This window comes from Aquarana catesbeiana, linkage group LG02 (assembly GCF_042186555.1).
Source record: "Aquarana catesbeiana isolate 2022-GZ linkage group LG02, ASM4218655v1, whole genome shotgun sequence".
Classification (NCBI taxonomy): domain Eukaryota; kingdom Metazoa; phylum Chordata; class Amphibia; order Anura; family Ranidae; genus Aquarana; species Aquarana catesbeiana.
This window is the reverse complement of record NC_133325.1, coordinates 92,641,599-92,664,722: the sequence shown is the minus strand read 5'-3', so window position 1 is coordinate 92,664,722 and position 23,124 is coordinate 92,641,599. Positions and strand designations below refer to the sequence as shown.

At 41.6% G+C, this 23,124-nt stretch overlaps 1 protein-coding gene across 3 annotated transcripts in view; it reads left to right on the top strand.

Moving 5' to 3' along the window:
- The window catches only part of LOC141127055 (uncharacterized), a 174,829-nt gene that overhangs the window by 13,430 nt on the left and 138,275 nt on the right, over positions 1-23,124 (top strand). For all 3 annotated transcript variants that reach the window (XM_073613198.1, XM_073613197.1, XM_073613196.1), the window contains exons 2-6: positions 2,880-2,987; positions 7,130-7,263; positions 12,527-12,570; positions 15,938-16,023; positions 18,304-18,341. In XM_073613198.1, the coding sequence (XP_073469299.1) occupies positions 2,880-2,987; positions 7,130-7,263; positions 12,527-12,570; positions 15,938-16,023; positions 18,304-18,341 (410 nt within the window). The remainder of the gene's footprint in view (positions 1-2,879; positions 2,988-7,129; positions 7,264-12,526; positions 12,571-15,937; positions 16,024-18,303; positions 18,342-23,124) is intronic.

Sequence of the window (23,124 nt, the reverse complement as noted above, 5' to 3'; positions counted from 1 at the left end):
GACATTGGCGACAGGGGGTGATCAAGGGGTTAAAACTTTATTAGGGGGGGTTAGGGGGGTATCCTAGACCTAAAGGGGGCTAACCCTAACTGTCCTAACACTGTAACTGTCACAAACTGACACCATGCAGTAATCATAAAAAAAAAAAAAACAAAAAAAAAAAAAACTGCTTGGTGTCAGTTTGTGACGGGGGGGGGGGGGTGGTGATTGGGGGGTGATCGGGGGGCGATCGGGGGGGGGGATCAGGGTGTTTTGTGTGCCTGGCATGTTCTACTGAGTGTGTGTGTCTTTGTGCACTCACATTTCAGTCTTCTCTCCTCGGCGCTGGAACGGAAAATACCGAGCCGAGGAGAGATGACATAATTTCCTTTGCTGCTGTTTAGCATACAGCAGCAAAGGAATGATTCCATTGGCCGGCGGCGATCACGAGGGGGGGGGGCACGAACGGATGGCCTCCCCCTCACCTCCGATCGCCGGGGGACAAAACAGGGCTGCTTCGGGCACCGCACCCGCGGGAGGCAAATTACGTATATGTACGTGATTTTGCCTGCCCGTGCCGCCTTGCCGACGCACATCGGCGTGAGGCGGTCCTTAAGTGGTTAAAGCAAATATGCGATTGTAGTGATTAGGTTTACATATACTTTGACATGCTGTAAGTGGGTGCCATCCCATTTCCTAAATAAATGGAGATTGGCATAGTTTGAAATGTGGTTATTTTCTAACAGGCATCGTTAAAAAATAAATCAAATGGAATCATAAGGAATTGGGGTAGGTCAGACCTAAAAGGCTATAGATGGGGACCTGGAACTTTAGGAGGTTGAAAAGACACTATATTGTAATACAGATTGGCCCATCCTACAGCTTGTGTTACATGAGTTGTGGTGCATTTGTGGCACGGTTACGGTGCAGTTGCAGCTCGTTAAAATTAGTTTTAAAAAAATCATGCAGGAGGAATATAATGTCCCACAATGCTCTGTAATGATAGAGAAGAGCATAGAGTGTCCTGCAGTCACTTCCTTCTATGCACATCCTGTTTATGCTGCTTGAAGATGGCTGACATCAACTTCTGAGGGTAGGTGCGTAAATTATGATACAGGGCATGAAATATCTCTTGAGAGGCAATTTGATCTATCCAATACCGCCTGGATGCCCTTCACCTCTTCCTCTTCTTATACATCAGCTTCATCTGCAGGAGGCCAAACATGAGATGAAGCATAGTAAAGGAATCCATGCTGCATGCCTTTCCTGATAATTAGCGATGGGTTCGGGCGTGTTCGAATTGAGCCCGCCAGGAAGCCGACACTGAACACTGCCAATCATAGGCAGCATGCGTATGTGCAGCTGCCAGTTGGAAACGCTTCACTGCCTATGATTGGCGGTGTGCAGTGATGGCTTCCTGGCGGGCTCAATTCGAAGCCATCACTACTGCTAATGGAGTATGCACAGGAAGCAGTCACCATGGCAAGCCACACCTCAAACTGTTTCTTTCCTGTAATGTCACTTCCCTTAAAAAAAAAAAAATAGACGTTTGTGGACTAGTTTTAATGCACCATAACGCACATCAAACGCATGAAAACTGCGTTTTTAGAGCATCATTAATGCTTGCAAAATGCCAGTCTAACGCCCATACTAAAATGCATTAACGGCAGTCTAACTCCTATACTAAAGCGCATTAATGCCAGTCTAACGCCTATCCTAAAACCCATTAACGCTATAGGAGCATTTGTTAAGAGTAAGAAATTTAGTCAAGTGTGAGCAAGCCCTAACACCTCCATGTAGTCCAGGGGTCAGCAAACCTTTCAGTACGAGGGCCACATTCTTTATTTTACAAATGTTTATGGACCAAAAATAATCGTTTTGTAAACGAATTAATAAAAAAATTAATAAATGTTTTATTTGGATCTCATGATATGATTCAGAACAAAAGAGAAAGAACTTTAATAAAATAAATCAAAGTCTTCCCCCACATCAGATTCCCCCATACATGAGGGTCCCCATAAAAGCCCCACTTACTCCATATTAGAAGTCCCCTCTTACATCAGATTCCCCCTTACATCAGAATCCCCATCAGAGCCCCACTTACTGCATATTAGGAGTACTCCCTCACATTAGGGTTCCCCCTTACATGAGAGCACCCATCAATGTCCCCCCCAGCCCTTTCATGAGGGTCCTGATCAGAGTCCCACTTACTTCTTAATAGGAGTCCCCCCTTTACAACAAATTTCCTCATACTTCAGGTTTCCCATCAGAACCCCACTTACTCCATATTAGCAGTCCCCTCTTACATCACGGTCTCCTTAATATCAAAGTTCCCCCTTACATGAGATTACCCATTAGAGTCCCCCCTTACATGAGCGTCCCCATCAGAGCCCCTTTTACATCAGGGTGTCCATCAGAGCCCCCTTACATCAGAGTCTCTCCTACATTAGATTTCTTATCAGTGGTCTGCCCTTAGTTTGGTTACACAATGGCTGTAGTCAGTGTAGCGGCAGGGCGGGAGCTAGAGCAGGTAAGGATGGAGGAAGTTGTGGGCTCCTGCAGGTGCAAGCACATCATTGGTTGCTGTTGGTTCTAGTAACTAGCTGACAAGGCAAAAGGAAGAGCAGTGGGTGGAACAGGACCCTAGCTGTGGGTAGAATGTAAACTAGTAGCGGGCCAGATTTTTGGAGACCCCTGATGTTGTCCATGTATTTATGAGCAAGATTTATAGCCATTCATATCTCTGCTATTACTTGTGTGACATAAATATATAAATACGTAAACTAAAAAGCAATCATCTGCGAAGTACAGCAAATAAAATGTACCTAGAACTTACATATGATTGATTCTGATTTGCTTTATTTATTTACGGTTTCTTTTTTTTTAATTATTTATTTCAGCTTTTCTCACCAGGAGTGGTTACAATACCCCAGAAAGACTCACAAGATAATACAGCTGAATTTGATATTCCCTCTGTGATATCGGAAATAAACAGAGGAAAAAAACTGGTAGGAGATATACTGTAATACTGTATAGACTTCTAAAAACCAATAAGTGGGAAAGCACGTTGGCTTAATGGTTACAGCAGTAGGCTCACCAGTTCAAATCCCAACCATGACACTGCCTACATGGAGTTTGCATGTTCTCACTGTGCCTACATGAATTGCCATGCAAAGCACACTCTGAATGGCACTTGTGCCAACCACTTTGTTCAGAATGCAGTGAACAGCCTCTCAACACAGGACCAGGAAGCTAGTGGAGATTAATGGAGTAGCAATGTCCACCTCGGTGATTTCCAGCTTCAATGGGAATCAGCCAGATATGTTATATACAATGCCTTGAAAAAGTATTCATACCCTTTGCAATTTTCCACATTTTGTCATGTTGCAACCAAAAACATAAATGTAAGGTAAATGTATTTTTTGGGGATTTTACATGATAGACCAACACAAAGTGGCACATAATTGTTAAGTGGAAGGAAAATTATAAATGGTTTTCAACATTTTTTACAAAACAATATCTGAAAAGTGTGGGTGCATACTAAAATCTAGTGGAACCAATTGCATTCAGAAGTCACCTAATTATCAAATAGAGTCCACCTGTGTGTAATTTAATCTCAGTATAAATACAGCCGTTCTGTGGAAGCTCTCAGAGGTTTGTTAGAGAACATTAGTAAGCATCATGAAGGCCAAAGAACACATCAGACAGGTCAGGGATGAAGTTGTGAAGAAATTTAAAGCAGGGCTAGGTTATAAAAAAAATATCCCAAGCTTTGAACATCTCAAGGAGCACTGGTCAATTTATCATCTGAAAATGAGAAGAGTATGGCACAACTGCAAACCTACCAAGACATGGCCATCCACCTAAAATGACAGCCCGGGCAAGGAGAACATTAATCAGAGAAGCAGCCAAGAGGCCCATGGTGATTCTGGAGGAGCTCCAGAGATCCACAGCTCAGGTGGGAGAATCTGTCCACAGGACAACTATTAGTCGTGCACTCCACAAATCTGTCCTTTATGGAAGAGTGGCAAGAAGAAAGCCATTGTTGAAAGAAAGCCATAAGAAGCCCCGTTTTCAGTTTGCAAGAAGCCATGTGGGAGGCACAGCAAACATGTGGAAGAAGATGATTGGCGCTACCTCCTTAGCTGTCACGTGTGGGTAAATAAACCAAGTATATATAAATGACTATAACTGTCTATAAGTCAAGAAAAAAGGAAGTTATCCCCATAAGTGCAAGCAGCATACAATCATGTCAATATAAGTGACACATAAACAAACAGTGGTATTAAAAACCCAGTGAACCTATACGTGTGCAAAATGAGGTATAGGTGAATTAGTGAAATATAGTCAAGGTGATGTTATTCACAATGTTAAATCCTGAAGTCATCAAGAGCTTTCATAAAAATATTCTCAAAAATTGTATATAGTACACACAAAAAATCCCAAATGTAGCAAAGTCCCGAATTAATATGGAAAACCATAAAATACCGTGGTAAAAAATAAATATAATAGTGCAAAAAAAAAAAAAGTTTATGTGTGAAGCTCCAGAATATCCAAATGTCCAAAAGCATTCAAGTGACTTTTGTGTTCAGCAGAAAACGGGTGACTCATGTGCTCCCCCAATGGGTCCCCACTCACCAGCTCCCTATACCCCTACAGGGGTAATAGGCATGCAGGATAGCTTTAGATGGTGTCCCTTGGTGGCTCCACTCGTGGTCCGTCTCCACGTGATCTAAGGGGTCTCTGCAGTTCTATCCACCCCGTCAGGGCATCCAGAGGGGTTTCACCAGTCACTTGTTCCAAACAGCTTGTTTCAGGGATGGGTCCTCATAGAGAAAGATAGGCTACCATAGTGTAGTATAAGGTACTTTTTATTTAAAATAAAGTTTAAAAACAAAAGTAAAAACTTTCCATGAGCAAGGATGTATTCCAATGATAAGTGGTGTGTAGGGCTCGCCGGTTCACAGCATGCCTGTCAGCTGCGTTCCAGTCCCTTACTTCCGTGACAGAGATGACGTAAGAGCGTAGCCCTGTCTTACGTGTTTCGTCATTGGACGTTATCAAAGGACACGTATAGGTCCACTAGGTTTTTAATACCATTGTTTGCTTTTATGTCACTTATATTGACATGATTGTATGCTGTTTGCACTTATGGGGATAACTTCCTTTTTTCTTGACTTATAGACAGTTATATTCATTTATATACACTTGGTTTATTTACTCCCACGTGACAGCTAGGGAGGTAGCGCCAATCACCCCAACTTGTTTTGTGTTCATTCCTTGTAAGTTCCCGCTGGGAACTGAATAGGGGAGGCTGCAACCTTATGCTATCCTGAGCGCGGAGATTACCTTTACTATGTGGAAGAAGGTGCTCTGGTCAGATGAGACCAGAATTAACCTTTTTGGCCTAAAAGCAAAACGCTATGTGTGGCAGAACACTAATGCCCCGTACACACGGTCGGATTTTCCGACGGAAAATGTTCGATGGGAGCTTGTTGTCGGAAATTCCGACCGTGTGTAGGTTCCATCGGACATTTTCCATCGGAATTTCTGTCACAGAATTTGAGATCTGGATCTCAAAAATGGATCTGGATCTCGTAAATTCCGATTGTGTGTACACAATTCCGACGCACAAAGTTCCACGCATGCTGGGAATCAAGCAGAAGAGGCGCACTGGCTATTGAACTTAATTTTTCTCGGCTCGTCGTACGTGTTGTACGTCCCTGCATTCTTGGCAATTGGAATTTCCGACAACATTTGTGTGACCGTGTGTATGCAAGAAAAGTTTGAGCCAACATCCGTCGAAAAAAAAACATGGATTTTGTTGTCGGAATGTGCGATCTTGTGTACAGGGCATAACACTGCACATCACCCTGAACACACCATCCCCACCATGAAACCTGGTGGTTGCAGCATCATGTTGTGGGGATGCTTTTCTTTAGCAGGGACAGGGAATCTGGCCAGAGTTGATGGGAAGATGGATGGAGCTAAATACAGGGCAATCTTAGAAGAAAACCTGTTAGAGTCTGCAAAAGACTTGAGAATGGGGCGAGGTTCACCTTCCAGGAGGTAACAACGACCCTAAACATACAGCCAGAGCTACAATGGAATGGTTTAGATCAAAGCATATTCATGTGTTAGAATGGCCCAGTCAAAGTCCAGACCTAAATCCAATTCAGAATCTGTAGCAAGATTTGAAAATTGCTGTTCACAGACGCTCTCAATCCAATCTGACAGAGCTTGAGCTATTTTGCACAGAAGAATGAGCAATAATTTCACTCTCTAGATGTGCAAAGCTGGTAGAGACATCCCCAAAAAGACTTGCAGCTGTAATTGCAGTGAAAGGTGGTTCTACAAAGTATTGACTCAGGGGGCTGAATACAAATGCTTGCCACACTTTTCACATATTTATTTGTAAAAAATTTGAGAACCATTTATTATTTTCCTTTCACTTGACAATTATGTGCCACTTTGTGTTGGTCTTTCACATAAAATTCCAATATGTTTTTGGAATTTATGTTTTTGGTTGAAACGACAAAATGTGGAAAAGTTCAAGGGGTATGAATACTTTTTCAAGGCACTGTACATAGTTACATTGGTCCAAGCTGTAGCTATGTATAAAATATCCATACTGGAATTTACCTTTAAATATATTCCTCAATAGCAGAGGATCTAAATCCACTTTGTGTGCACCAAATGTCTTTGCAATCCCAGTTGTTCCCTTGTAAAAGTAATGCCCTGTACACACGACCGGTTTTCTCGTCGGAATAAACTCTGAAGGTTTTTCCGACGGAATTACGCTGGAACTGTCTTGCCTACACACGATCACACACAAATCCAACCCATGGACTGTCTAATGATTAGCACAGGTCATCCCTCCTACGTCAATGACCGCCCATAAACACAGTTGGTAAGGAGACAGCCCCCAGTCCCCCCAATACCTACCTGAGCCCCATCTCGAACCAGCGATGTGCACAAAATGGCTGCGTATGAACCTTAAAGGGGCAGCTGGTAAACACCACTGTTATAGCCTCAGTATGGAAACATATCATTTTAAAAGGGCAGCGCTGTCTTTTTTTTGGACAATTTTATCTTGCATATGTCTGAGAAATGAGCAATCAAAACATTAAAATGTATGTTCGATTTGCAGAATTGTTCATACTGTAACAAAAAAGGAGCAACTGTTGGCTGTAATAACAGATGGTGCAGGAAAACATACCATTATCTATGTGTGACAAAAGCCAAAGGTATACGCATTAGAGATGAGGACAAAGAACTGTATATGTAAGTCCCATTTATATTGAAATTATATTCTCTAACACTTTCTTAAGCTAAACTAAATCTGTTTTGAGCGTCTCTTTCTATGGATCCATAGCATAGGGTTATCAAAGAGCATAATATCACCACTGAGGGAACCTTTCAGCTATTTTAAACTTTTATAGTGTCATTAAACCCAGACTATGAAAAGTACTCATTACATGCTATATAACAGAGTATGCATGCTCAAAAGCCACAAAAGCATTTGTTTTGTGCAGAGTGAAATATACCTAGTTGATCCTGCCTTCAGCTGTCCTTCCCATCTGCCTTCAGCTGTCCTTCCCATCTTTTCTGTGTCCCCGCTGCAGCCTGAGATTGTGTAGACTAGCTGTTGCCATCTGCTGAGCAACTCCAGTTTCAGTTCCCTTGTAAGCTCTTGATTTCCTACTTTTTCTTATCTGTGCAGCCCATGTAACTAAAGAGTCACATGTGAGGGCTTATACACAAAGATAGATGACACCCTCCCTTCTCCTCCATGTCCTTCTATTGCTAAACACTATGGGGGGCAGGATATAGTTTGCTGATTCACTAAGAAACATTCACTAACAAACTAATTGATATTCAATAAAATACAAGGGAATTTTATTTTGTCTTGATCCTTAAGTGCCCACTGCAGCCATAGTAGCCATCTTTCCTTCTTTGGGAGGTCTTGTCTTTTGTGACCCTCCTTGGAAACTTTTTGTATATTACATTGCACTGAATTCCAAATGCACTTGGGTCTTCTACATGTTTTGCTGAATTGGCTTCTTCAGGAAGTATTAAAGTGCAACAGTACAGACTATATAAAGAAAGTGTATATGGGAAAAACTTGCGTGCTGCTATGTGAAAAAATTAAGCCTAAAAAAAAGGTGTGTGTGAAAAGACTCAGGACAATGCTGTTTGTGAACAGCTGCAACCACTCAAAAGTATTCTCAAAGCACTAAGTATGCAGAATAAAACAAGAAATAATGGTGCGCTTGTTCAATGAATAAATAACACCCAGTAAATATATACTGGTTAGCACGTTCACCTAGCAGCAAAAAGGGTCGCTTGTTTCGAATCCCGACCATAACACCATCTGCCTGGAGTTTGCATGCTATCCCTGTGCCTGGGTTTCCTTCAGGTACTCCGGTTTCTTCTCACACTCTAAAGACATGCTGGTAGGTTAATTGGATCCTGTCTAAAAAAATGGCCCTAGTATAGTATATGTATGAATGTGTGTTAGGGACCTTAGACTGTAAGCTCCTTGAGGGTAGGGACTGATGCGAATGTACAATGTGTATGTAAAGCGCTGCGTAAATTGACAGCGCTATGTAAGTACCTGAAAAAAAATAGTCCAGGTGAAAAAATAAAAATAGGTTTGTAAACCAAGTGACTTATTAGTCTATAACTTGATAGAAGTAGACCAAACATCAATCCAACACTGAATAAAAACAAGGAAAATATTTATAGATTGGCCGCTCACCTCCAGGAATGACTCAAGTTCATATAGGTCTCAACAGATAACAGATGTGGATTCCTGCTGGTACATCTGCATAGACACCTTCCAATACCAAGCCAAGATGTTACTCCAGATATAATCCTGGGATCAGAACATCATGCAATCACCACTGTATATTCCCACAGGTCTAAGCAGGCTCGCTCCAATAAGATTGCTTGTATAGGCGTCACTCAGAGAGAACAAAGACATCCATAGTGCAATATTGCCAGTAAAATTAACAAGTTTATTAAAAAGTCTGCTTACATAAGAGTATGAAAACATCTGCAGTTACAAAAAGGAGTAGTGACACACTTGCCTCCTCACCATTCTTCCGTTCTCGATAGCAGTATAGCAGGGGACCGGAATCGGGTAAGAGTCCGCTAAATCAATAGTGGCCCATAACGGCATTTGATATTTCTCGTGAGAGTGAGATATTGGTTCCGAGAGACTACCGTTGATCTTACAGGCGTACAGAACTTATTTATTAATTCTGGGTCTAGTGGAGCCCCAGACAAATTTCAGAATTTTGCGTTGGTGTATGCGAAAAATATGTAGAGGGACATGGACCGGTAAAACTCTAAAAAAATAAAGCAGTTTTGGAATATACTGTAGGTCATACGCACTGCTGTAATTCTACCGAACCAAGATAATGGGAGATGGGTCCAAGAGGACAGCATATCTGATAGCTTCCTAAACAAAGGAGGGAAATTGGCCTGACAGAGTCCTGCATATAAGACAATGAAGGTACCCACTGAAATGAGAAGGCATTTTTTAGGGTTGTCAACTCCAAGGGTGGAAGGTTAGTCGACATAGCTTTGGACTTGGTAGGTTTGACGGACAGACCCGAGAATGATGCAAAAGTATACAAAAGGGAAAACAGGTTTGGAAGGCCGATTCTAGGATTGGTTAGGAACAACAAGATATCATCCGCAAATAACGATATCTTATGAGAAGTACCAGCTACTTCTACCCCCGTTATTTCTGGGTGAGAACGGATCGCTTCCGCCAGAGCTTCCAATGCCAAGATAAATAAAAGTGGGGAGAGTGGACACCCTTGCCTTGTTCCCCTCCTGATAGGGAAGAGAGATGATTCAAAGCCATAGTACTTGACTTTAGCCTGGGGGGAGTCAAATAATGTCAACACCCAGCACAAGAATGAGGACTGTTATTAGATAAGGCCAAGACAGGGTGTCAAAGACCATATTCACATCAAGAGACAAGAACCTGGTCGCCAAAGATCTACTATGAACTATATGTTATTCAGCAGGATTTTGAGGAAGTGATAAGTCACCCCCTGCAGTATGGAAGCTAAGGGATAGATCACTGTATTTGTTAATTTTTTTTTTGCAGAATTTTGCCATGGGGGAGGGAGTCTAAAGTTAAAGTAGCAAACTAAAAGCAAAACTCAGAGTAGAGGGAGGGTTATAACCCCAGCCAGGTTCTTTTATTCCCATCTGTGTACCATTGGGAAGATTTCCCTTTACTTTCTGTCCATAGCCACAACAGGAAGTGAGAGGAAATCCCTCCAAAGTGAGGGAATCTCTGGTTGTCACCAGAACTAGCAACTTCATTGAAAGATTTCCCGTCCATTATCATAGCTCTAAATTGTCCCTATTCTGGAGGAAATGTCCCTCTTTTGGAAGTCTCTCTATCCCTCTTTCATCCTCATTTGTCCATTTTGTCTGATGTATATACCTGTATAAAATGCAATATTTATTTCTCATATTGTGTTTTACTGTGCTAACATTTCATTCAAGTTTTAAATGATTGCAACTGTATGCTTCAGAAGTCAGAAAAAAGAAATAGAAGTGGTAAAAAAAGAACACTTGTGGGTTAAAACAATCATTTTTTGTGTATTAATTCTCCATGCAATTGGGGTGTGACAGGGGTGTGTCTTTTTCCTGCATACCTTTTTGTTAATAGGTTTCCCACTTTCTGGGGATAACCCAAAATTTTAGATTTTCTTTCACTCGTCCATGGGATGTGGATCACAGGAGTAATTCCCCCAGGATGACTGGAGGGGCCCAGTGCCTCCTGATTTAAATGGGTCTACCTGGTCTGACCATGAGCTGGAAAGGCAAAGAGCCCACGGTGTCAGTGCCCACTGGGAGTTTGACGTCCCAGAAGTGGCCCTAGTATTATTTGAGTATGGGAAACCCATTGTGAGAGCATATGGCCAAAGCATTTAAGCTTTTTTTTCTGCACTGTGCCTCTTTGGGCTAGGCCTTTTGGATAAGTCCGGGGCAATTTTTGTTACCAGGCCACAGAGCCCAGCTTATGCACCTGTACTGTAACTTATTTGTATAATTTATTTTTTCTTCACTTTTGTTTGTGTTTCTTTTTCTCACTAGGATGGAAGGTGGGGGTCCTCAGGCCTACCTTGAAATCTAGGGAGCAAATGTGTGGCCATTAATTTTCTTCCTCCCATGAACTGGGGTGGTCTCTGTTTGGGGGAGCCCCTCACCTAGTACTCGTTGGTTGGCCTTGGATGATCTTGAGGCGTTTTGCTTAGGAGATCCAAGTTGAGCCTTGCCCCTGTTAGAAGCCTTGCACCCCAGGGGGTCAGGATAGAGTCCTACTTCTTCGGGAGGTGGACTAAAGACACTTCCTTAAAGGAGTTGTAAAAGCAAAAGGTTTTTTATCTTAATGCATTCTATGCATTAAGATAAAAAAAAAACTTCTGTGTGTAGCAGCCTCCCCCAGCACCCCCTAATACATACCTTGAGCCCCATCTCTCTTCAGAGGTGTCCACGATTTCCTCGGCCATCTGAGACTTTCCTCCAATGTCTGTCAATCAGTCAGTTAGCCAATCGAGAGAGAGAAGGCAGGCCAGGTCAGGGCTCCATGTCTGAATGGATACATGGAGCTCTGACTCAGCTTGGGTGCCCCATAGCAAGCTTCTGGTCTATGGGGACACTCGTCAGGAGGCAGGAGCCAGAAGCAGCGAAGAGGAGGATCCAGGCTGCTCTGTGCAAAACCAACTACACAGAGAAGGTAAGTATAACATGTTTGTTATTTTTCTTTTAAAAAAGCAAGACTTTGCAATCACTTTAAGTGCGCTTTTTTGTGTGTTTTGGAACATGCACTTTTTTTGTGTTTAGTATTTGCACACCGCCGCTGGTTCAAGAAAAAAAAATACTTTAATAAACAGACCTTGTTTGTAGTACAAGTGTCGTAAAGTGATACTAAAGGAAAAAAAAAAAAACAAATACGTAAATACTTACCTGCTCTGTGTAATATTTTTGCACAGAGCAGCCTCAATCCGCTTCTTTTCAGGTCTTCTGCCAGCGCTTTGGGCTCCCCCTGCTGAGTGCTCCCATAGCAAGGCATTTGCTATAGGAGCACTCGTGTATGCTCACTCCTGAGCCCCGCTCTGTGTGTCCACTGACATACAGAACTGGGCTTGGCCCCACCCTCCACTCCCTCCTTTTTGGCTGTGATTGACAGCAGCAGGGGCCAATGGCTTCTGCTGCTGTGTCTGAACCAATGAGAAGGGTGAGAGCAGCTGCTCTCGTGCACATTGCTGGATCGAGATGGGTAGGTATTGGGAGGGGGGATGGGGGGCAGCTGCACACAGAAGGTTTTTTTACCTTCATAGAATGCCCGAAGGTAAAAAACCTTCAGCCTTTAGAACCACTATAACGTTTTGAACAGAAAGCTTTAGATGGCTGGAATAGTCCAGGCTCATTTATGCTCATATTAGCTTCCCCTATTCTAAACTGGCATTTATATAAATGATTTGTTAATCAAGTACTTTTTTACTCTTTACAGTGCCTATTGTTATAAACATGCAAGAAAAGATCAATTTGCAAAAGGTAAGTAAGTTTATAAACAGTGTGCCAGAAAACATGCATGGACCACCAATGCACCTCATTCCCAACTGTGACCTGAGCTGTGTTTGGACAGCTCAGATCATAGGCACAATGTACAGAGCCAGTCAGATTGGCTTTGTAACTTGTGTTCGCTGTGAAGCAGAGCCATAGAAATGTAAATACCTCCAGGGTTTACAAAACTTTAGCCCTTTTTTTAAAGGTAAAGAAATGAAAGGTAAATGTAAGAAATTCCCAATTTATTGTCTTTTCTTTTATATATTAAAAATAAAAAAACAGTAGTTATTAAATACCATCAAAAGAGTGCCTATCTGTCTAAAAATAATGTAAATTGAATTTAGGTACAGATATGCATGATTGAAAAATGGCCTAGTAATGATGGAGTATACGAGGTGTGTCTAAAAAGTTTGGTGAATGGTCTGATATCTCAACGGCAACATGGGCCAGTCACGCATGCATGCACATAGCTATCCAGAGATATGTCGAGAAGTGCCACCTGCCGTGAAGCACATGTGACCGTCAGGGTAAACCCTCTGCGGGCAGTCAAAGGTAGTCAGCGTGAGAGGTAGGGTCACAGTGCAATGGGGCAACGAGTGAACATCAAGTTCTGCTACAAATTGGGGAAAATGGCGACAGAGATGCATGAAATGATGGTGCAAGTGCACAGGACAGAAGATGTGAGCAGAAAATTTGTTTAACTTTAATTTGTTTGGTTCAAACGCATTTGTGACGGGAAAGAAATGACTGAGGATGAGCCATGTTTGGGTGGGCCATCAACATGCAGAGCCCCAGACATGAATGAGCAAGTGTGACAAATTCTGGCATGAGATCGGCAACTGACTCTACGATTGATGATCGTCAGTGAAGAATTGGGTAAGCAGAAGATCTGTTCCCGGTTTGTGCCACACAAGCTGATAGACAAGAAAAAAACACAACAGATGAAAACCTCTGGAGATTTCATTACCATATGTGACCAGGATCCATCCTTTTTTTAAACCATCGTCACAGGGGATGAGACCTAGTGCTACCAGTTTGTTTCGGAATCCAATCGGCAATCGATGGAATGCTGTTCACTGTCTTCCACACAACCCAAAAAGAGTTGCCAGCAAAAGTCCAAGGTCAAGACATGGTGGCAATCTAAAAATGTGTGACAGAGATTCTGCGATCAATTCCTAAAGAGGCCTTTGCTGACAGTTTCCAGAAGCTTTATGAACGTTGCCAATAGTGTGTTGTGAAGGATGGTGATTATTTTGAAGGCGAAGAAAGGCAATTTGTTTATATCTTCTGTCTTGTTTGTTTTCTGATACTATTCACCAAACTTTTTAGACACACCTCGTATATACGGTAGAGTAGTACTCAAGTAGTTATTAAACATTGCCCTTCTGTTATCACTCCCAGGATTATTTTCATTTTGCATACATAGCTTTTTTGCAGGTGTTTTTGGTTCAGTCATGTGGCATGTAGGGTCCTTTTCCTCCTCATATGTCCTCCCTGGGGGATTATCCTGAATTCTGCAAAGATCGCACACTAGTAATCACATGGCAATTATTTTCTGCAGTGTTCACATATGTGTTCACAATGGTCCTGGGCTCCATTCTCTGCAGGAGGTGGGTTAAATGACCCTTGCCCAGAAAAGGACCCCACTGAACCTCGGAGCAGTTGGTCTGGGGAGGGACACCATGTGTTGTGGCTAGAGCTACCTTTTTGTGCTGGGAAATTGTTTGATTTAATCAGAAATTGGGCTTTACGGGATAGAGTGGTGTCTCCACTATGCCTGCAGCCTGCTAACTGGAAAATGAAGGTACAGTGATAAGTATTAAGCTCTGCTCGCTTCTGTCAGCATGTTTTCTACCAGCATGCGTGCGTTGCAGCAGTGCCTGATTAGTTCTGCCCATTCCTCTTTCAGTCTGTGTACTAATGTGCAAAGGTGGACAGAGGTTAATATTTTGTCCAGGCTTTCAAGTAAATTCTCTATTAGGTTGAAGAAACTGCTGAACATGTGATCTTTAGAGTAATTTCACACATGGTGCTGCTCTCCATTTAGCAGGATATCTGAAACAGATTCCCTCCTGAATCTGAACTAAACAGGACAGATGTCAGTTTTGTGACATACGCACCTATTCAGTTTGTGTTCGTATTTTGAAACAGGACTGGAGGACCTGTGATGGTATTATTGCCAGCCCGATGTAAACAAACTTGTGCCAATTGACATCAGACTACTTTTGATACGTCACAGTTATTTATGGAAAAACTGTTTTTTTTGGGGGGGTTTCCCGAACACAGATGGACTTGGCGGTCGGTGAATGTAAACAGACACAAGCTCCATATAGCTGCATGGAGCTTCTGATCAGGGCCACCTGAAAAACTGACAGGCAGATTAGATTAGAAAACCCATGTGAAAGGGGCCCTAGAAAATAACTCCACATTTTTGGAGAGAATGAACTTTGCAGAGATTTTAATAAACTTTGTTGCCAATTCCTAGCTTTTGTTCTTTTGAAGAAATAGTGGTTTGTTTCTCTGTGTCCATGTGGAATGAGAAAAGTGTCAGGAATGTGTATGAACACCACTGTAGGTCAGTCTCCAATCTCCGGCTCCACTGACCAGGTGCAGGGACCATCTAAGCTATGAGTAAGCACTAAGTGAGCATGAAATACATTAGCTGGTGATTCTGGTCCCCTCTATTTGTGTTTTTGGAATTGTTTTTATGAACTTTATTGAACCCTACGGACTAAGACTGGGATACTATTGAAGTTCATGTGCGTATAAAGGCAGGTATCCCAATACTTTTGGAAATATAGTGTATATGATGTTAAAAACTATAATGTTGTTGTGTTTAACAGACATTTTAAAGGGTAAGTTCACCTTTACAGAAAATCTGTAAGGTGAACTTACGCTGGACCCCCCACCCCCCCGGTCCCACTGTACTTGAGACCAGCGATCACCCGCTAGGAGACATCGGGTCGGTGCTTTACCGATCCGGGGATTTGGGGGTCCAGTGTTAGTTCACCTTACAGATTTTCTGCAAAGGTGAACTTACACTTTAAATGTAATCCAATAGCATGCATACTTTCTGAAAGTAAAATGTATTTCAGAAATAAGGATGGGTTTATAAACTGTATTTCTTTGTTAACAATGATCCTGCAAGATGTAAGAAAACAATGATAGCCTATATTTATTAATAACTGTGATCAGTGTTTGGCTAGGTAACCAGAGAGACTGATAATGATCCGCATTGTGCGAAGTGTAAAAATCTAGTAGAACCCTGATATCCGCTGTATACATTTTCATTTTTTTATATAGGCAGAATTGCATTTTTGAACAACAAAAACTGTTTGTGTATTTTTACTTTCAGACGCTCAGTTGAATAATGGCGCTGAAACATCTGGAACGTTCATACCACCAGGCTGCTCAAACAAAGCACGTAAAAACAAAACGCCGGTAAATAAAATAAAAATGCGAGTACTTGTTTGTCACTGTATTATGTTCAGATAAACCCTTTTAAACAATAAGTCATGACCAGCAAGGGAGTGGTTAAAAACCTGAAGTTGAGCTTCGGTTTTACCAACTGCCCACCTAAAAGATAACACGCAACTTAAGCTGGCCTATACGTTATATAATTTCCTTATTCGATTTCCTTTAGATTTACCTTCAACTATGTTGTACAAGGGCCATCTTGATTGCATACAAATTGAAAGTGTTTAGGTTTGACCTCATATTATATGGTTTTGGTAAATCTAAAGAAAAAAATTGTACAAGAAAAGTGTATAATGTGCCTTACACATACTGTGGCCATAATGCCTGCTTTGCAGCAAATTTAGCTCAGCTTGTTGAGTTTGACAGGTGGCGCTACCTATCAAACTTACCCATTGAAGTCAATGTGACCATACTGCAACCGCAAGCCAAATGTTGGCTCAAGGTTGCAGTGTAGTATTCCAATACAAAACCCAGCTGCGTCTGGGAAAAAAAACCCAAAACAGGCCTTTAGGAGACAGCAGGATCACCTTCTGAATGTCTGGAAGTTGCATCTCTACCAATCCCTGAAAAGTGATCTACCACTGATCACTTTTCAGAAGGGTGGTAAAGACTGCAGCCCGCCCATATAAAGCCTGAGTGTACTTTCAAGATGAAAATAAATGTTAAAAAGCATGGTAAACTTGATGATACCAGGGGGTGTCCAGTATGGCCCCTAGTATCACTAAATAGGTCACAGTGGATATAATGCAGGGGATGGTAAGAGATTATGGGCGTGCTGGTTGGAAGCAGTGGTTTCAAAAGTCTAGCCTTAAGCCCATGTAGGGGCAAAGTATACAACAGGAATATAACATTGCATTTCTGAAGAGAAGGGTTTTCAGGGATTGTCTAAAGATGGCCAGAGTAGGAGATAGCCAGAAAGATTGAGGATGGGAGAGGCTCTGGAGAAGTCCCGGAGATGAACATGGGAGGAGGAGACAAGGATGCTTGAAAGCAGGACGTCTTGGGAGGAGCAGAGAGGACGGTTTGGATGATATTTGGAGACAAGATTGGTGATGTAGCTTTGTATGTTGTTGTTAGTATTTAGAATTTCTTTTGCTGGGCAATTGGCAGACACTGAGCGGTTGGTAAGGTAGATGTGTCTGGCGACAGCAGAATTTGTGATAAACTGAAGAGGGCATAGCCTATGGAGAGGTAGGCCTATGAGAAGTGAATTGCAATAGTCAAGGTAAGAGATAACGAGGGAGTGAATGAGTAGCTTGGTGGTTTCATTAGTTAAATATGTTATGGAGGTGAGGTCTACAAGCTTTGTGTTTGCTGGGCTTCTGGATATATACTGGGTTGCATTGTACTGAATTGAGGACAGAATGCAGCATTGATTCCTGGGTCAATTTGGGCTTATTTCTCTTGGCTGATATTTTGATGTTAATTTGATCCTTGGGCTGTGTCAAGCCTTTCCTTGGACCTTGGTATCTCCCCTAGAACAGAATTATAAGATAACCACATTTTTGCAGGATATGGTACAATATACATATGTTATAGTCATCTAACTTTATATGCAGCTTTAGTGGTTTCCTTTCCCTGTCTAATTCATATTGTGGGGCTGACATCAGGTGAACACATCTACCCAAATTCATATTTTAACTTCTCTAATCTTACTGTATCAGTCCATTAACACCCTGAAGAAGAAACTTGATGTTTAATAGTTGAAACACATTCGGACTGTTCATAAAGTGGGGCCTTGATGCCCTCTGTGGGAGTTGGATAAATCTAATTGATTGTATATGGGCTGTAATGATGAAGCATCTATTGACTGTGTTTTATAATCAATATTTGTACAAATAATAAAAAGTTTTTATTATAGTTTTGTATCTGTGGCACCTTAAAAATCCCATATACCTTTAATATCCATTTTTTGAACATCTTGTTGTGTGAATTGTGTGTCTCCATACTTGTTTTCTCTGCATGAACAGGTTTTGGTCTACTCGAAGTTTATGCAAGTGTGACTGCAAGTTTCCTCATACATAGTAATTATGTGTGCACTGGCACCGCTGGCCTGGTCTGAGCCCCATCAGTTCTTGTTTTCTCCAAAGTTGGTGCTAACGTTATCCTGTCAATGTCCTTCCCAGAGTTACAGTGAAAGTGGACCTCGCATAAAAAAAATGTTTTAAAGAAATATAAATGTTTTTTAAACATTTTATTGAAACAACTGTATTTTTTTTTACTTTTTTTATTTTTTTTTTCAAGAATAAAAGGAAAAAGGAAATGGAACACAAGACTGCAAGGTAAGAGTTTATATCCTAAAAGGCTGGGGAGATGTAGGTGCCTGGGGGGGTGTAGGGGAAAGAACACAGAAGGCAGCAAAAATTCTAAAATAAAATAGACATAGGATAAGCCCAGTCCAACTTACAGCAAACCAAGGCCCTTTCATACTGCAGAAATCAAGATGAATTATTTATGTGACCCTTTCCCAGTTGCAATTTGTAGATTCAGGTTTGTGGTGAGAAAAGGTTAACCACTTCAGCTCCGGAAGGTTTTACCCCCCTTTTATAACCAAACCATTTTTTGCGATACGGCACTATATTGCTTCAACAGACAATTGTGCAGTCGTGCGACACTGTAACCAAATAATATTCATGTTCTTTTTTTTCCACAAATAGAGCTTTCTTTTGGTGGCATTTGATCAATTCTGGGTTTTTTTTGCGCTAAAAAACAAAAAAAAAACATTTTGAAAAAAAGAAAAACAATATTTTTTACCTTCTGCTATATAACATATCCAATAAAAAAATGTAAAAAATCTAATTTCTTCATTAATTTAGGCCAATATGTATTCTGCTACATATTTTTGGCAAAAAAAAAAACTCAATAGGCATATATTAATTGGTTGGCGCAAAAGTTATAGTGTCTACAAACTATGGAATAGATTTATGGAATTTTAATTTTTTTACTAGTATTGGTGGTGATTAGCGATTTTAAGCGGGACTGCAACATTGCGGCAGACAAATCTGACACTAAGTGACACTTTTTGGGGACCAGGGACACCAATACAGTGATCAGTGCTAACAAAAAATACACTGTCACTGTACTAATGACACTGGCAGGGAAGGGGTGAACATCAGGTTGTGATCAAAGGGTTAACTGTGTCCCTAAGGAGTGCTTGCTAACTGTGTGGGGGGTGCTTTAACTGTGGGAAGACAGAGATCTGTGTTCCTGCTTAGCAGAAACACATGATCTCTGTATTCCCTTGTCACAGAACTGTGATCTGCCTTGTTTACATAGGCAGACCATTGTTCTGCCTCTGTTGGGAATGATCAGCAGCTCCCGCTGTGTCCAATCAGGTACGTGATTTCGCCTCCAGGAGCTGCCGCCCTGCAGTACATATACGTGGGACGGTCGGCAAACGATTAATCTACATTCCTTATTTGTCAGCTAGCAGTGTGCACTGGAGCTAAACCAATCAATGTGGTTCTGTCTCATGTGCCCTTTTATTTGAACAGGCTGCCCTAACACAACAGACATTAACATGCACAAAAATGTGCATTTGTTAACACAAGCACCAGGACACCAAGGTGTGAATCAGCCCTAGTGGCGTATTTGTACAATTACAGTAATAAAAATGCATGTGTGGGTGTGTGTCTATGTATGTATACAGTTTCGCACAAAAGTGAGTATACCCCTTATATTTTTGTAAATATTTTATTATATCTTTTCATGTGACAACACTGAAGAAATGACACTTTGCTACAATGTAAAGTAGTGAGTATACAGCCTGTATAACAGTGTAAATTTGCTGTCCCCTCAAAATAACTCAACACACAGCCATTAATGTCTAAACCACTGGCAACAAAAGTGAGTACACCCCTAAGTGAAAATGTCAAAATTGTGCCCAAAGTGTCAATAATTTGTGTGGCCACCATTATTTTCCAGAACTGCCTTAACCCTCTTGGGCATGGAGTTCACCAGAGCTTTGCAGGTTGCCACTGGAGTCCTCTGCCACTCCTTCATGAGGACATCACAGAGCTGGTGGATGTTAGAGACCTTGCACTCCTCCACTTTCCATTTGAGGATGTCCCACAGATGCTCAATAGGGTTTAGGTCTGGAGACATGCTTGGCCAGTCCATCACCTTTACCCTCAGCTTCTTTAGCAAGGCAGTAGTCGTCTTGGAGGTGTGTTTGGGGTCGTTATCATGTTGGAATACTGCCCTGTAGCCCAGTTTCTGAAAGGGAGGGGATCATGCTCTGCTTCAGTATGTCACAGTACATGTTGGCATTCATTGTTTCCTCAAAGAACTGTAGCTCCCCAGTGCCGGCAGCACTCATGCAGCCCCAGACCATGACACTCCCACCACAATGCTTGACTGTAGGCAAGACACACTTGTCTTTGTACTCTTCACCTGGTTGCTGCCACACACGCTTGACACCATCTGAACCAAATAAGTTTATCTTGGTCTCATGAGACCACAGATCATGGTTCCAGTAATCTATGTCCTTAGTCTACTTGTCTTCAGCAAACTGTTTTCGGGCTTTTTGTGCATCATCTTTAAAAGAGGCTTCCTTCTGGCATGACAGCCATGCAGATCAATTTGATGCAGTGTGCGGCGTATGGTATGAGCACTGACAGGCTGACCCCCGGCCCCCACCCCTTCAACCTCTGCAGCATAGCTGGCAGCACTCATACGTCTATTTTCCGAAGACAACCTCTGGATATGACGCTGAGCCTTTGCACTCGACATCTTTGGTCGACCATGGCGAGGCCTGTTCTGAGTAGAACTTGTCCTGTTAAACCGCTGTATGGTCTTGGCCACCATGCTGCAGCTCAGTTTCAGTGAAAGGAAGATTCTGATATAGAAAGATTTCAAATGTGTGCCACATCCCATATAGAACATGAAAAAGAGAAAACCCCTAGGGTGGGCTTTTGAAGGCACTACCAAAAGAAAAATAGAAATTTACAAATATCATATAAATTTCTTGTATAAAAAATACATAGAATATAAAACATGATAATGGATACAAAAAATCAGGAATATACAAATTGAGGCTACAGAATCCTACACCCAATGCGTTTTGGAGATGAGTGTATTCTCCTTCATCGGGGTTTAACAGGAAAAATAGTATCTAAAAGAGTCAAATATAAATGGTCAGCAATGAGTTAATATCTCCATTCAATCAGAAATGACCAAAATAAAGACCGTAAATGCTTGATAACTTACATTTTGATTAATTGCATAAACATAGAAGTATCCACATTTGTTTAAAAAAGGGGAAAACGCTGTCACATGAAGTCCTCCATCTGTTCCGCCCACGTCATGACTGCTCGCCAAAAACCTCCATGGGTGAAAATTCTCCAGCCCAAGATATGATGATAATAGAAAAAGATCTACAGTATATAAAGAAAAAAAAAGGGGGGGGGGGGAATGTATGTTTTTATTAAACAATATATGTATGAATAAGAACATAATATACTAATTAGTTTTATAGGGTGACATGACAACTGTGTATTGTGTAGCTGCAGCGAGCAACAAAACACAATCATAAAGTAACCCCAATGCAAATGGAGGAAAATCACAGTCAAATTGAGTCGTGGCAGAGCGGTGGAAAATGCATGTGACAGCGTTGACATCAAGAGAGCATCAAGACCCACATATGCTCAAAACAATGTACATAGATAGATACTTTAGCCCATCAATCACAGAAAAAATATCATAAAGAGGAAATAGAGGGAGAAAGAGCAAAGAGTTATCAAGTAAATCAGGGCCTATATATATATGTATGCAGGGACAAAAAGAGCCAACGAAAGGAACAAAATGAGACATTGGTTCAATAAGAATAGAAATATATAGATTCCATTATCGGACTCTAAAAAAGAGTCCATCAATATCATTACTTTTCCATCCCTCCTGAAGTAAAGCCCTCTAAAAAGGGCTTAAAGCAAACCGCATTGTTAAGTCCAATTGGGTGTGTAGCCCTCAAAGTATAAATCCAACGCAATTTTGTTCCAGTCACCACCTCCTGCATTGGGATGGATACGATCCCAGATCAAAAATTTGATCTTGGGGAACACACCCCGGTGGACCAGGGTGGTATGTCTTTCCAAGGGTAAGTCAGGATCACATGTCTGCATGCTCCTGATATGTCGGTAAGCTTGTTTCCAAAACTGGAGCTTAGTCTTGTCGACATAAAAGCAGCCACAGTCGCATCTTAGCATATAGATCACACCAAATTTGCAAAATGTCTAGGCTTAAAAACACTGCCATTAAGCAGAATTGTTTTCTTGTTTGTGTACATATATTTGCAGTAGCAGCAAGAGCCACACATATATGTACCTCTGTACTTGCAGTGCTCGACGCCCAAGTCACCTTTAAATTCACTTTTCACTAGTCTTGAGACAATGGATGTAGCTCTCCTGAAAGTGAAAAGGGATACCTCAGGAATTAAACGGCCCAAAGATGGGTCCATTGTTAGAACGTGCCAAAATCTGGAAACAATTTTCCTGATTTCGACATGCTGGTTACAGTATTTGGTAATGATTCTCAAGGGATTGTCCTGACCTGGGGGTTTGTGGGAATACAAAAGATCCTGCCTAGTACATAAAGTGGCATGTCTATAGGCCTTAAGCGAAGTATGAGAATAGCCCCTCTGCAGCAGTCTGTCACGCAATTTGCTGGCCTCTGCTACAAAAGTATCATCATTAGTGCAGTTGCGTCTTACTCTGAGGTACTGACTGTAAGGTATAGATCTTATTAAAGTCTGTGGATGGAAACTTGAGGCATGCAATATCGTATTGCCAGATGTGGCCTTACGATACAGACCGCTGCAGAGGGTGCCATCGCTGTTTCTAGATATCTCAACGTCAAGGAAGGAAATTCTACTCTCACTGGAGGACATAGTGAGTGTCAAATTGAAATAGTTCCTATTCATTCTATCCAGACACAGAGACAACAGTTCCAGAGGGCCATCCCACATGACGAAAACATCATCGATATACCTGGACCAAACCAAAAAGTGGTCTATATATATCAACAAAGCTTCGGCGGTGAGAAACATATTCTCCCACTCCCACGGGTACA